At 37.9% G+C, this 14,462-nt stretch overlaps 1 protein-coding gene across 2 annotated transcripts; it reads right to left on the bottom strand.

Annotated features, from left to right (window-relative positions):
- Positions 1 to 459: 459 nt before the first annotated feature.
- On the bottom strand, positions 460 to 6,625 carry LOC107721953 (coiled-coil domain-containing protein 177-like). Of its 2 annotated transcripts, XR_001637756.1 has the most exons (3): positions 6,326 to 6,625; positions 2,319 to 5,517; positions 460 to 1,163 (listed from the first exon to the last, which is right to left on the bottom strand). XR_001637756.1 is itself a non-coding variant. In XM_016530180.1 (2 exons), exon 2 carries the CDS (start codon positions 5,509 to 5,511, stop codon positions 3,001 to 3,003), a length of 2,511 nt encoding a protein of 836 aa, XP_016385666.1. In that variant the 5' UTR covers positions 5,512 to 5,517; positions 6,326 to 6,625; the 3' UTR covers positions 1,726 to 3,000. The 2 variants fall into 2 exon arrangements, 1 of the variants encoding a protein (XP_016385666.1); XM_016530180.1 differs by lacking the exon at positions 460 to 1,163 and having other exon boundaries at positions 1,726 to 5,517.
- Between the last annotated feature and the right edge of the window lie 7,837 nt (positions 6,626 to 14,462).

The raw sequence follows: 14,462 nt of genomic DNA, 5'->3' as shown, positions 1-14,462 counted from the left end.
GGGTTTCACAAACCAAAACAGAGCTCGACATTCCGGCCCGGAACGCACATATTCAAAGGAGAATAACTGACTGTAGGTTTGTTTTTCAGATAAACAAGTATGTTAACTTAGCATGTGTATTAAATATCTACAAACATATTATGGTATTTTTATGCTTTAGTAGAGTCAAAAACTTACATACAGCACCTTTAAAAATCAGTTTTCGAATTGAGAAATTAATGAAATTTTTACTTCGGAACTCGACTGTTGCACTCTATGACACAGTTGAGCCAAACCTCTCTATCACAGGACAGAGATCACAGGATTTCATCTAGAACTGAATTTTGACAAAATATGTAGTTGTTGAAAAAAAAAAAAAAAAACATATAATGTAAAGGCATATAACATTGTTATGTCCAGAAGCATAAAACAACTAAATAATTCAGATTTTTATTTATTTATTTAAATACAGTATGCCATTTTCAAAACTGAATTGTTGGTTCCCAAGTAAAGTATGTCCCTGCATGTCACTTTTTAATAAACTAGTAATAAAGCACCTGCTGCCTACAGAAAACATATTTTCATTAGAATTAACAAAAAAAAAATGGTGCTGAGACGAAAATAATTTGATGAGACATACTTTTACACATAAAATGCTACAATCATGTTCATGTCACTGCTGTCAAAGTTCACTGCAGCGAAATTGATATGCAGAAATGGCCATTTTAATGAAACAATCTGTTATTTATTAATATGCAATTAACACTTGCTTTGTCACTAGCCCTAAGAAGCTGTGTTATGAATTACATTCAGAATCCTTTTTTGTCCATCTTCATGATTATTAGCTTGATTATTATTCAACACCATTCTGCTTCCATTTAAAAAGCCCCTAAATTTAACTCATGTTACAATAATGTATAAAAATGAAATTGTTTCTTGAATCTTTTTTGAATCTTGTTTCTTTGGGCTTTTATGATATTAAAAGTGGTGCTGATGTGCCATCTGGATATGCTGGAATTAAAATCAGTGTTTATTAAACCTTCCAATTATGTCATGCCTAGCTGAGTCACTGCCAGAAAGGGAATAAGGATCGGTGATCAAAGTGAAATTTGCAGTCTCTTGGGGGCTATTTTTACTGAATCAGGCCACAGATGTCAACATCGTCATCTTCTCCACTCCCAAACCTGCGTCAGAAGAGACAAACCAGATAACAGTCAATTATTGCAAAGAAACTTTGCATTTCAATTTGTTATATAAATGATTAAGCTGCAGTATCAGACTTGCTTGCATAACAAATGTGGCATGAGTTTGACAGAATATATAAACGTGTTGTGCAGTTATCATGCAATAATTATCTAAAGAGCCTGTACGTAGAGGCATTGAAAAATGTGCTAGCCCTAAAAACAGTTTTTGTCCAGGTTGTTTGACTGCTGTACAGTACAAAAAAGCCTGTGACAGATGGCTGCCGTGACAAGCATCAGTGTGGGTTAAGCTCTCATAGGAGTTGAAATATCTACTGCAGTGCTTTTCTCACAGATATCGATGTGAGCTCTCCTCCAATCCTGTCCTCTAGATATGTACCAGCATGATATAGCATTTTTAGTATAATAGGTGTTTTATGAATAGTGTCCTGTGTCTTATATGTTATATTCCTATGCCTACTCACATTAAAACGTAAATACTAAAGTGTTATGTAATATGAACATTCGTACTGGCTTCAGTGTTCTTTCATTATCATCACCCAAGCATTATTTTAATGTGATGATAATGGACATGCATTAAACATGTCCAGGCAATGTTCAAAATGGCAAGCTGTAATACTGCACCGACTATTTCTGTAGTATAGCTAATATGTGTCCTGTGCATAGTATGCATATCCTGCTAACAAAATGTGCAGTATACAAAAAAGGATACTTGGCACACTGTATCCCACACTGCAATGCACTCCACTTTCTCCATTTGAGTCGTTGTTTTATTGGACTGCCAAAAGTTGACATTTTAACCCAAGACTGAATAAAAAAAATGCTAATTAATCATATTTAGCATACTTAATTGTACTCGCATGCCATGTGTTGAGGTAATGTCATGTTACAATAATGTAGCCCTCAGTTGTATTCAGTGGTCAAATATTTCTGAATAGTGTTTGCATTAATGGCTGGATGATTGTACATTACACCGTACATGATGCCTACTGTTTCACTTACTATTTTTAAAAATAGTAGACAGTATACAGTGTATACTGCACAGTAAATAATAAGCTAGTATTCCATTCTGAACGTGTCTATTAGAAGTAGAATACCAAAAATGAAGTTTGGGGGGGAGGGGAGAAATTAGCACACCTGAAGGAATGCAGGGGATGTCAGTATGGATTTGAGCCCTGATGGGTCTGTTGCTGGCCAAAGACTCCTGTGCTTCATCAGCAGTTACACTGTGCTGAGATCATTCTTTGTCATGTCCTGACTCTAGGATGTAATGCTGGGTCAGCATTTAGCTAGAGTTTAGTTTACACACAGTCAAGTCATGGCTCACTCTCCTACGGCCTAGATTCCTAAAACAAGAGTATCCCTCAAAAGATTTACTCTGGGAGAAGCATCCCGTCCCCTTTTCTTTTTCTTCTTTTTAGAAATAAAGCCATCCTTAGAAAGAAGCCATCACTGTTGTCATAGTGCCAAACGTCCTTGTAAACAATGAACTCTTTATATACAGTTCTCAAAGCAACACGGCTGCCAAGTTACAAAAAACAATCATGCCCCGACATATGAGCATCCACACATAAGCACTTAGATTAAGTTCTTAGATTAACATTTAAAAGATATAAATACAGAAAAATATTTCTTTAGATGAGATGATGAAAATGATCCAGCATCAGGAATAAATGAATCTTTAGATACAACACTTGAGGGCATGACCATCAATATTGTTGCTGTAGTTTGGTGATGAGGCTAGCATGTAGGCTCAAGCACAGCTTATTTCTAGACAGATGTGCATGGAAAGAGCAATTAGGTTGCACACTTGAAGCGCTCACTTCTCAACTAAATTTGCATTTAACTGAGCCTCCAAGGCCATCTTGTCAAAGGTGCGCATGTTTGTCTCTTCACGAACACGATCCCGCACGTGGAAAGATGCACGAGCCACGGATCGAGCACTTTCTAACACAGCACGTTTTTCTCTGAAAATCTGTTCACTTTTTTCCAGTTTGCGCTCAATGGACTGCAACAATTCTAGGCGGCGCTGTTTCTCCTCCTCTTCTACGCGTTGACGGTTAAGCCTTTGGAGGCGTTCTTTTTCCTTCCTGCTTTGCACCACACGTTGGGACTTCTCCCGTGCCCGCTCTTCAGCTACTTGAGAGGCTTGTTGTGCTCGTCTTTCGGCTTCCCTAGCCTTTGCCTCCATCTGTTCCTTCTGCTGTTGCTCACGTAGCTCGGCGGCCCGTCTTGCTTTCTGGATCTGCTTCTCTTCTCGCTTAGCTTTCTCCTTTAACTCTTGCCCACGTTTTTCTTGTATCTGCTCATAGTTCTCCAAAGACCTACTTAGCTTCTCTTCAGCTATTCTCCATGCTTCTTCACGCTCGTCCACTTCACGACGTGCAATCTCTTGGATAAGAGCTGCATGGTGCCTCTTCTCGGCACGGTTGAGTCCACGACGCTCCTCTTGAATTTGGTGCTCTCGCTCCTGTCGCTTCAGCTCAGCGATGGTCAGTTTCTCCTTGAGGAGTAGTTTCTCTTGCTCAAGAATAGCAGCTCGCTCCTCCTCCAGAGCTTTAAGGTTCTGCTCTTGTAACGCCTTCTTGTGTTTTTCCTCACGAGCGGCCTGTTGCAATTTCTGCGACCGGCTACGTTCTTGTTGCTCGGCCAATTCTTTCCAACGCTCCTCATTTTCCAATGCTTGGCGAAGTTTTGCTTCTGCAGCCTCACACTCCTGCTGGTTAAGCCAGCGCTGCCGGGTAGAAACCTGTGACTGCCATGCACGTTGGCACTGCTGCACGGCCCTCTGTTTCTCTCGCTCTTCACGTTCCCGTCGCAGCTCCTCTATTCGCCGCTCACTGTCCCATTGCAGGTGTGCTACGTAGCGTGTCTGGCTCATTATGTCCTCCTCTTGGTACCTGGCTAGCATTAGTGCAGCAATCTTTCGGTCACGCTCTGGAACAGCTTTAAGTCCTCGTCGTTTCACCTCTTTCACAATGCGCTCCACTTTTTGCATAGTCTGTGGAGAATGGCTAAGGTCTCCCAAGCTCAAACTACGACCCATCAGGGAGTTAAAGGTAGCTAAAGTGCGGGCACGAGAGCTTGATGTCTTAGCCCAGTGATCTCTTGCCCCATCCCAGCTATAGGATGAGGAAGCAGATTCAGAGGAGGTACATGTGGTAGTTGTGGTGTTCGTTGTTGAAGCAGTAGAGGAACAAAAAGTGTCACGCCTCCGTTGCAAAGACTCCAGTGAGTGGCTTCTGCATCTAGCCTTTGATTTGGAGATGATATGCCCATTATGCTGTGCAAACGTACTTGTAATGCCGTTGGCAGGGCTTTGGACAGCAGATTTTGACACTATCGGGGCAAGTGAGGTTGGTGTCCTTGGAAACGAAGAAGGTTTTGGTATTGATCTGGGGAAAGTGTTTGGAGCCTTTGTATGAGCACTGGAAGGTTTTTTTGAGCCCTGACTTCCTGGAGCTGACTGAATCGATCGTTGGATTATTGAAGGTTCTGGACCTTGAAGTTTTCCCGCAGATTCTACTTCAAGGGACTTAGACTTTTTTGCAGAAGTTCCTTTAGCAGTAGGAGCAGAGTTCACTGGACTGGCTTTTGAGATGGGAGGAGAGCTGGATGTGGACACTGTAGAAACTTGTCCTGACCCTGCTGTCGTGCTTTTAGGGGCTGTTGATGTAGATTGTTTTTTGGGTGCACCGCTGCAAGTAGGTGTTATTTTGGGGGCTGGATTTGTTAAACTCTGATTGGTTTGTTGAGACAATCCAGCATTTACAGTTTCCTCTGACTTCTCTGAAGCCAGTGGACCAGCATTATTGTTCAGAGCTGCCTGCAAAATTCGCCTCTTCTCCTCTCTGATAATCCGCTCTCTCTCTTCTCTGCAGTGTCGGAGTTTAGCATGTCTATCCCGCTCATATATCTCAAACATTCCTGTGGCGACACGCATACTCCGGCCGGGTGCCTCACGGGCAAAATCAGACAGTGGACGAAGCAGAAGCTCCACAGGTTTCACTCCACATCGTGCGCATGCCTCGAGAGAGCGAGGGCTTGTCAGTACATACCGACTGCCTTCTGCAGCTGGTGTGTCAAAATTGTAAAGGTCCAGATGTAGTTTTAACTCTTCTGGTTGACTGTTTTGCTGCTGGCATGGTTCTTGAGGGCTCAGTACAGGTTCAGTACTGGGCTCTGTCTGTGGGCTGGAATCCACACTAACATCTTTCTCTCTATCATCACCTGGCTCAGGTAGACAAGGTGCTTCAGAGGCTGCAGTGGGGCTTTCAAACTGGGCCCCTCTGAATTTACTCTGGTCATCAGGTTCCAATGGGTCCACCATGGTTCACTGTAAAAAAAACAGAACACACAAATATGAATACTGCGGTGTTTCAATAACAGTGCTGGATAACCCACAAGCAGATTTGTGGAATCACAGGGATTATTATGTTCTGTCTAGAGATCAAGGCTTAAGAGTGCTATCTAAGGTTGAGGGACGCCACAAAGTTTGCACATGCATGCATATTTTTTTATGCTCTGCTTCTGTATGTGATGACGGTTCCCGCCTCAGGGTAATTACATAAGGTTACACATGCATGCTGGGCAATATTAAAGAACTCATGCAGTTGCTATTTTTGGAGTCTGTGATTCAGATGCAATCATGCATGAATGTAAAACCATTTCAACATGTCTCATCTCTGCACTCTACATCTATCTATCTATCTATCTATCTATCCCTCTCTGACACTCTATCTAATGCATCTAAACCTCAATAATGCAGTTACTGCCTAAAAAACAGAAATGTCAAAATTATGTAATGTTTGTTTTCGTTCACTCCACTCTTGTGTAGGCTGTGTATCGCAAGCTTCGATAAACAACATAGTTTTATAGGCCCCAACAAGACATATGTTACTTATACAGTAAAGAAACGCTGATTTCAAAGAGCCATCTAAAGACACATATGCTCAAAACAGCCTCTCACTACGCAGATGGTTTCCAGTGCAGATGTTTTTATTTTACATACAGTATGCGGTCCCTATCACACCCAGCGCAATAATATCTGATGACACGAATGCGCTACAAATCACTTGCCCACAAGAACATAGGGCACGACGATATCGCAAAAAATCACTACGATTTAAAAAAAAAAGTCTTACCGCTATCAGGGCCCACTCATTCAGGGCGGATCAGGTCACTGATATTTCCCCTCTTCCTCATCAAATGTGTTTGAGATTCTGTGGGCGGTTCTCGTCTGGTTCTTTCCTTCAGCAGTCAGTCTCCACCTGCTGTTTGACACTCGCATCCTTGGCCGTGAAGCATCCGTGCTCCGCCTCCGTGTGACTGCGCTCTAAAAATATCGTACACATTCAGCCCTTTGTCCCCCTGTTATGACCATATGAACGGAGAATGAACGATTCTGCGTTGCTGTCATGATGAATATGCTCAAGGATGGCATGTGTTATGTATTTCATTTATGTATATCGGTGTTGTTTACACAGCCTAGAAAACAATATTGGTAGCCAATTGTTTCTGCACAAGAAAGAGTAATAGCAATAATAATAACGTACTTATAATATTAATTTATTATTTAAAACTGAATTTTTCGGTGTTAATTTTGCAAATGAAACCTTTGAAATTCAGCAGCGGTTATTTTGGAGAAAATTATTCTGACAGCGGCATCTGTTCAATGATGTAATAAGTATATCTATACACTAGGGGGCGCAATATGCACAACGATATCTTCGAAGGTTTTAAATGAATCCTACATGGACACTCAAGCTACTCTTAAAAACGTGTGAATTTTGCTTTAGATAACTAAATATCAAATCAAATGATATCTGCAAACATCGATTACCACATTTCCTCAGAACTAAGTTCACGTTTGTTTGTTTTTTGCAATTACAGTTGTTCCCAACTTAATTTTTATGGGATTTTTGAATTCATGTATGAGTTCCCCTGCAGTTCACCAGCAACCAGGTGTAAGTCGGGACATTATCTATTCACATGTTCACTGAACCCAATTTTATCCAAAAGGGTCAGATTGTCTTTTGACTCAAGTTTGAATGGCATATCAATTGTTTTATTGTTTAAAATGGTTTTAAAGTATTGTGAAATGTTTTGCTTAAAAACGGTTTGCCTTAAATTAAATGCCACTTGGTTAGGTAGTTTATCTAATGCAATAGCATTCATACATTTATAAGTGTATCTTAATTGTATAACTCTGTATATAACACACTAACGCCTTGGAATAGAAGGGAGCTGAGAAATCAAACCGTGATGGAGGAAGTTAAGATGATTTATGGTTGCTTTGTACAGCTTTATCAAAACAAATGTCCAAGTACTTGTAAGACGAGCAGTAAACACAACTTTCCATTCATTGACTTTTATGCCACAGGAATTTATGAACATTCATTATATGCATAATTGTGTTGCTGTTATGTAAAAGACAGAAACTCTTAATGGCCTGGTGATGATGCACAACTCATGTTAACTAACTAGTAACATTAGAAACAAATACTGTCTAATGTATAAAAACTCTCATGTCTATAATTAACTATCTAATCTACAAAAAAATAAAAAATAAATTATTAGCCTAATTTACTGTCATTTATAGCACTTTTGATACTTTTATGGTGCTTTTTGTAGCTTGATAGCACTAAGCCTAATTAACTTTAATTCTACAGAAAATACAGCCAATACTTTTTTCAAAAATCCACTTTTTGTTATATGGAAGAAATAAAGTCATACAGGTCTGGAATGACATGAAGTAATTAATATATAATTTTTTTACTTTCAGGTGAACTATTTCTTAACTGTCCAGAAAGTAACGTCACAGTGAAAAAAAATATTGCTAAATTTCATGAGATTCATCCAACAATAACAAACCTTTCCATTATCAGTTGTGCTAAATAAAATGCAAAAACAAACTCAAGAGTCCGGAGAGACTCTTTATAGAATAAGATTAGATAACTGGAGGGGGAGCCTGTGGTGGTGACCCACTAAACTTCTGACCCAGTGTAAGAACAGTGCGAGTTTAATTGACCCCCATCAGAAAAGCTGTGAGCGTGGGGTGACATCAAGGAACGTGCAGGCTGCCTTGTCATTTGGGGGCATGAGATCTGTGGTGGGGGGTTTATGGGAGATATAGTTCACTCTTCACAATAGTATGCTCCCAAAACTGTGCTGGGGTCAGAGAGAGGTGAGTTGCATGGTATAGCGATGGAACTGGGGTTAGCTGATGGAGACATATGGAAAAGCTTCAATGCCTTAATCAAGACCTAACAGGTTTTTGTTGCGATTTTTATTTTTATTTTTTTCATCTGGATTGCATTTCACTTATGAGCACTATTAGCTGATGGAATGATATCTCATTCATGAACCATGATGTCATGTCTAAATTACTGCTAACAAATAGAAACCTGGCATACTGTAATGCCACGGTTTTGTAGAATCCTCAAGTTTAAACTTTGATTATTCACATAATCCAGTAATCAAAGGCTAAATGCAGTTGCACATGCATTAGACTCAAATTTTGATTATTGGATTTTAGAGATGGTGCATTGTGGATGGATAATCCGGCTTTGCTCAGTATTATTTGAAATGATACACTGTATTTGGTAAACATATGAATTTGATTATTACATTAGAACATGCTATCTCTCCTCATAGGACTTTATTCTGGATAAAAAGTAACCAACGGACCCCAGCATGTCCACACAGTGAAATCTTCTGCAGTTGGATAATTGTTTGTAGAAGCTTATTGGAATTTGATTTGTTTTGAAGGACCAAGCTCCCTTCAGCTATTAATAAGGTATGTGTTATTGACAACAAAGGAACCCAAGTTTCCTCCTCCTCACTTGAATTGTTCTAATTATTGTGTGTTTGAACAATAATGTAAGGAAATAAAAAAAAAGCTTGCAGGTGCACTGACCATTTCTTTAATCACTCTCTTGGGGTGAATGACAAGAAAGAACCCAAAATCAAAACAAATAAATAATTAAACAATTTTTTTTTTCAGACCCATTCTGAATTACTATACAATGCAAACATAATTCCAGATTATTTAATTTGCGAAGTTTTTACGTTTTAAATTTTTTTAAGAAGTCTCTTGTTCTCACCGAAGCTGCATTTATTTGATAAAAATGTAGAAATTAATATATGTTATTTCAATTTAAACATTTTGTATTATTATAAATGTTATAAACAGTTGTGGTGTGTAATATTTTTTTGTAGAAACTTTGATACATTTTGCTTTTCAGTACTCTTTTTATGAATAGTAAGTTCTAAAGAACAGCATTTATTTGAAATCTTTACTGTCACCTTTGATTAAATTAATGTGTCCTTGCTGAATAAAAAGTATTAGTTTATTTTGAAGTATGAGGGTAAATCAGGCAAAGTATTAGTTGTACTGCCTTTACTTTATTAGTACATGACATGAAACATGAAAAGTTGACATGCTACTTGGTGTGACATGATGTATGAAATATAGAATTTAATATAAAAAAGTATTTCATTCTTTTGGAATTATATATTATTTTTTTTAATTATTATGCTGCTTTGATGCTTTGCAGCTCGTATCGATTGCAAAAATACATGGACTATTTGTACTTTTAAAAATGAATTTGTCATAACGCAACCATTTTCCTTTATGCATTGAAAGTGTGTATAAAGTTCAACACAAAATAATTGCCATGAATATAATGTTGATTGCAAAAAATCTCATTAGCCCTAAAAAAAAATCATCTTTTTATACAAAATGTAAAAAATATTAAACTTATTTATTTACTTACTTATTTTTCCCACCATTTGACACATTGTTCACCTGTCTAGAAAAATAATACCATGCAGGCCATAGAATTAACTACATCCAGATTTAGGACCCAGCGTCCACCTAGCAGGCCTGTCCTTGCGAAGACCGGGACCTCTGAATGCCCCCAGTTCACATTTCTAGCTTGGTTTTGCCAACAGCAAGGGCCACGCTTTGCTGACATTTTGACAACTCTGCGCTCTCGACCCCTAGCTACTTCCCCCCTCCTCCATCGGGCTGGCACCCCTCTCCGGTGGGGTGAAGGTCCCTGGGACCAAGCTGTTAATTCAATCAGGAGGGTGGTATGCTCAATTAGGCACTCATAAGGGCCCAGGAAGGGTCTGGGGCCCCAGCAGAGGGCAGGCAGCCCTACCCCTGAGAGCCATTAATTGTGGATGACAGTGTGTAAACACTTGGGTGAATAGGCGGTGCAGGTGTTGGACACACTACTCGTTGGACACTGTATCAGTGGTTCTTTTCACACCCCGCTTTCCTCTGAACGTTCTCTTTTTTTGGAGTCTCAGTCACTCTTCGCTTATCAGAAGAGGTGTTTGAAGGATAAAGATTGATCGATTTATATTTGTGTGTGTGTTGAGAGGTATCCTTCAAAGATGACCTCAAAGAAGGTGTAAAAAAAAAAAAAAGTCAGTGACTGGACCATCTGAACTCTTTGGCCAGGCCTGGAATCACATGACTTCTCCAGATATGGGAGCTTGTGAAAATTGCAGCCAGTACATGTAAAAGACATGGAATTCAACAAATGAAAGCCAGATGAGGGACTTTGAAGTGAAAGGGCTCCGCATCTGACCTCGCATTCTCTTGTTTTGAAGTCCTCTCTCTGTCCATGTCTTTTCTTCATTCTGCCACGATTAGGTCAAACAGGCACCTGTGCATGAGAAATATGGACAAAGATGTATTGAGCAATCCTCAGATCTGAAATGTCTTGTTATATGAGTCCCTACACTCACAATGTTTCGTCTTGAAGTACGAAGACACCAACAGAGCGTCTAGGAATACACACACACCTGTAAGCGATGTGAAATACCAAATTAGATCTGAGAAATGTTTTCCATTGAGATTACACTGAGACCAAATGGAGACTTCTGCTTTAGGTTTTTCTCCTGAGAAAAAGAACACAGTCTCTTCCTCGGAGTTTCGGGACAGATTTTCCAAGAAATCTGCAATCACGAGTATGAGATTTCAGTGTGAACTTCAATGCTTCTCATCCAACTCATTCAATAACAAGATGTCAGCTATTCACATTATTTATTTAGATTAACTGATTACACTTTATTTGGTGACTTTGTTACAGTGTTATTACACAAATAAGTACTGATAATATTAATTAACTACATGTACTAACTGGTTATGCTTAGGGTTTGGTTTAGGGTTAATTGCTTGTAATTATACATAATTTACTGCTATTAAAGTCAATATGTAAGTCAGTATGTAATGTGTAACTACATCACCTTAAAATAATTGTGTTACCCATTAATTTTGTAATTTTATAAAATTAAAGAATTATTACAGGTTAAGCTCAATCGACAGCATTTGTGGCATAGTGTTCATTATCAAATAAATAAATAAATAACATCCTATTAAAATAAATATTGTGAAGCACTTAAAACTGAAGGGAATGGGGCCAGTGAAAATGGAAAAGTGCTCACTTTTTAAAAAATACTGCCAAAAAGTGTTATTATTATTATTATTATTATTAATAATAATTGTATTATTATTATTATTATTATTATGTTGTTGTTGTTACTTTAATTATTATTATTGTAGACCTGACTCAATATTTTTTTCTCCATCTACTTAATAATAACAGTACTTGTGTAAAATTACATGCAACTAATCTTAAAACAAACTAACCTAACCTAAAACAAACTAACCCTATAGTAAGAATACTGTATGTTAAGTAATATTTTTAAATTAATATTGTTCAGTATGTAATTATACTGTAAGATGGACACCTTAAAATAAAATGTAACCATTTTTGTGTGGAAGTAGATTGTATGCAGTTATGCCACAATTGCTGCCATCTGAGCTTAAGTTGTACAGAACATGAAATATTCCTTTAATATGCACTTAAATAAATAATATCTTTTTTGACACTCAGAGTACCAAACATTTCTGAATAGAAAAAAAGAAATGCATCTATAGTAAAATATTTCATAGTTTAATTAGACATCTGGTGAGGATATGTATGCCTTGAAGAAGACAATTGCTGTCAAAGACATTAGCTGAAGGAATCTCTCAGGACTAGAGTCGAAACTTTACCTTCTCTGAAAGCTGGTAAAACCACAATAAAGCTGGGTCCAGATGTCTAATTATAAAAGCTGTAAATGGGTTTAACAGCAGTTCGAACGACACAATTTAAAGTACAAAGGTATTAAGGACACTTAACGTGAAGCGGGCCTGTCATGGCTATCTTAGACATCATAATAAGATAAGGGTGGGGGGAGAGACCTCTCCGCTGTACTGATGTGTTGATTAAAGCCACGAAATGTGCATAGCCTGGCAATAATTGCGTTGGAGTCGGCGGGGTGCCCGCGGGTTTAGGCTGGCTGGTCTTGTCTATAGACACCTGCTAATTTTCTGTCGGCTTTGCTTGCTATAAACAGACAGTGAACCGCCACTGAGCATCTGTGGAAAGGATCGGTGTGATAATTGGGCAGCACAGCCTTTTTCAGCTTGTTTGCCCTCTTCTTTCTCTCTGGCCCTTGTCAAACATTTGTTTCAAGTCCAGCCAAGTGACAACAGCCGTCTGTGTTGGTCAACGTTTCTTCAACAACAATTTTTTTTTCACACGCCAGAAAGCGGCTTTGTTTTGTACGTGGTTAAAGGAGCGGGAAGGAGGAAAGTGGATACAGGACATAAATTGATCTCGTTAACATTCCATTAGACACTCCTGTCCCCCCTCACCCCTCCCTTCCCCCAGAAGAACTTCACACAGTCCCGGCCGGGCAGAGACCAGCTGGCGTGGTGTGGAGCGCTGCAGCCTGACCGAACCCTGGGGAGAGATTTGAATGGAAACCTAACGGCACATCAAGGTACATCCACAGAATCATCACTGATAGCTGTACCGCATGGAGGCAGACCTGAGCCCTGCTTCTCATAGCCTCTCTTTCTCTCCTTTTTTCCTTAAAATGCCTTTCATTAAAAGGTAGAATAATACAATTTTTGAGAAGCTAGGAAAGTGGATCAAATTTAATTTTCTATCTATCTATCTATCTATCTATCTATCTATCTATCATTTTACTCTCCCTCAATAAATAAATAAATAAATAAATAAATAAATAAATACATGAATAAATGAATGAATGGGATGGCAAACAATCATGTTAGCTAATAATCATGTTATACCTCCAAACATAACTTGTAATGAATTTTTATTTGTCTAGAGAATATTTCTCACTAGTATGAATTTATTTATTTATTTATTTATTTATTTGTTGATTTATTTATTTGTTTGTTTGTTTGTTTATAAGTATAAATAAATAATATCTTGGTTACAAAAACATAATATAATAATATAATAAATAAAATATAATCTATGATAATTAGGGGTGTAACGGTACACAAATATGACAAAAAAAAAACTGTATTCGTTCGGTTTACATGCGTACCGAACCGAAAGACCCGTACCGAAACGGTTCGGTACGAATACGTGTACCGTTACACCCCTAATGATAATATAATGTAATAAATTAGAATATAAAATAAAAATGTGCACCATTGTAAAAAATAAATAAATAAATAAATATAAAGTATAAGAATAAAAAAAAAATAAAGTGAAATAAAATAAATAAAATAAAAAACATTTGTGGGGTAAGTTGACACAATGAGAACCTGCTGTTTATTGTCACTTGATTTGACAAGAAACCTTGATTAGATTAAAAGGTAACACTTTATTTTAAGGTGTCCTTTTTACACGTTACATGTACTAACACTTTATTTTAAGGTGTCCTTTTTACACGTAACATGTACTTACTATTATAATAACAATAAATTATGCATAATTACATGCAAGTAACACTAAGCCAAACCCGGATCCTAACCCTAACCATATAGTAAGTACATGTAGTTAATTAATATTACTCGGTACCTAAATACAATTACACTGTAACAAGGACACCTTAAAATAAAGTGTAACCAAAATCTACAACATGTCTATATTTAAAAAAAAATATTGTGGGCTTTTAGAGGAACATTTAAACAAAATAACAATTGCTTGTCGAACCATGAAACTGAAATTAAATTGCATTTATAATAGTAATAATAATAGGAATAATATAAAAATGTAACTGCTTGCCCTAGTCTCCCAATAAATAAATACATACACCTTTTACGCCAATTAAACACCCATAAAAATAAATAAGTTGTCAAATGTTTCGTAGGAGTGTTGGGTTAAAGAAAGTCTTAGAGCTTTGTCCGTCATTACTCTTGCGGTAACCAAGTGGACTGATGATTAATCCGCGGATTTT

This window comes from Sinocyclocheilus rhinocerous, unplaced genomic scaffold, assembly GCF_001515625.1.
Source record: "Sinocyclocheilus rhinocerous isolate Xijiao unplaced genomic scaffold, SAMN03320098_v1.1 scaffold2109, whole genome shotgun sequence".
Classification (NCBI taxonomy): Eukaryota; Metazoa; Chordata; class Actinopteri; order Cypriniformes; family Cyprinidae; genus Sinocyclocheilus; species Sinocyclocheilus rhinocerous.
The sequence above is the reverse complement of the archived record's forward strand: the minus strand, read 5'-3'. Positions and strand labels throughout refer to the sequence as shown.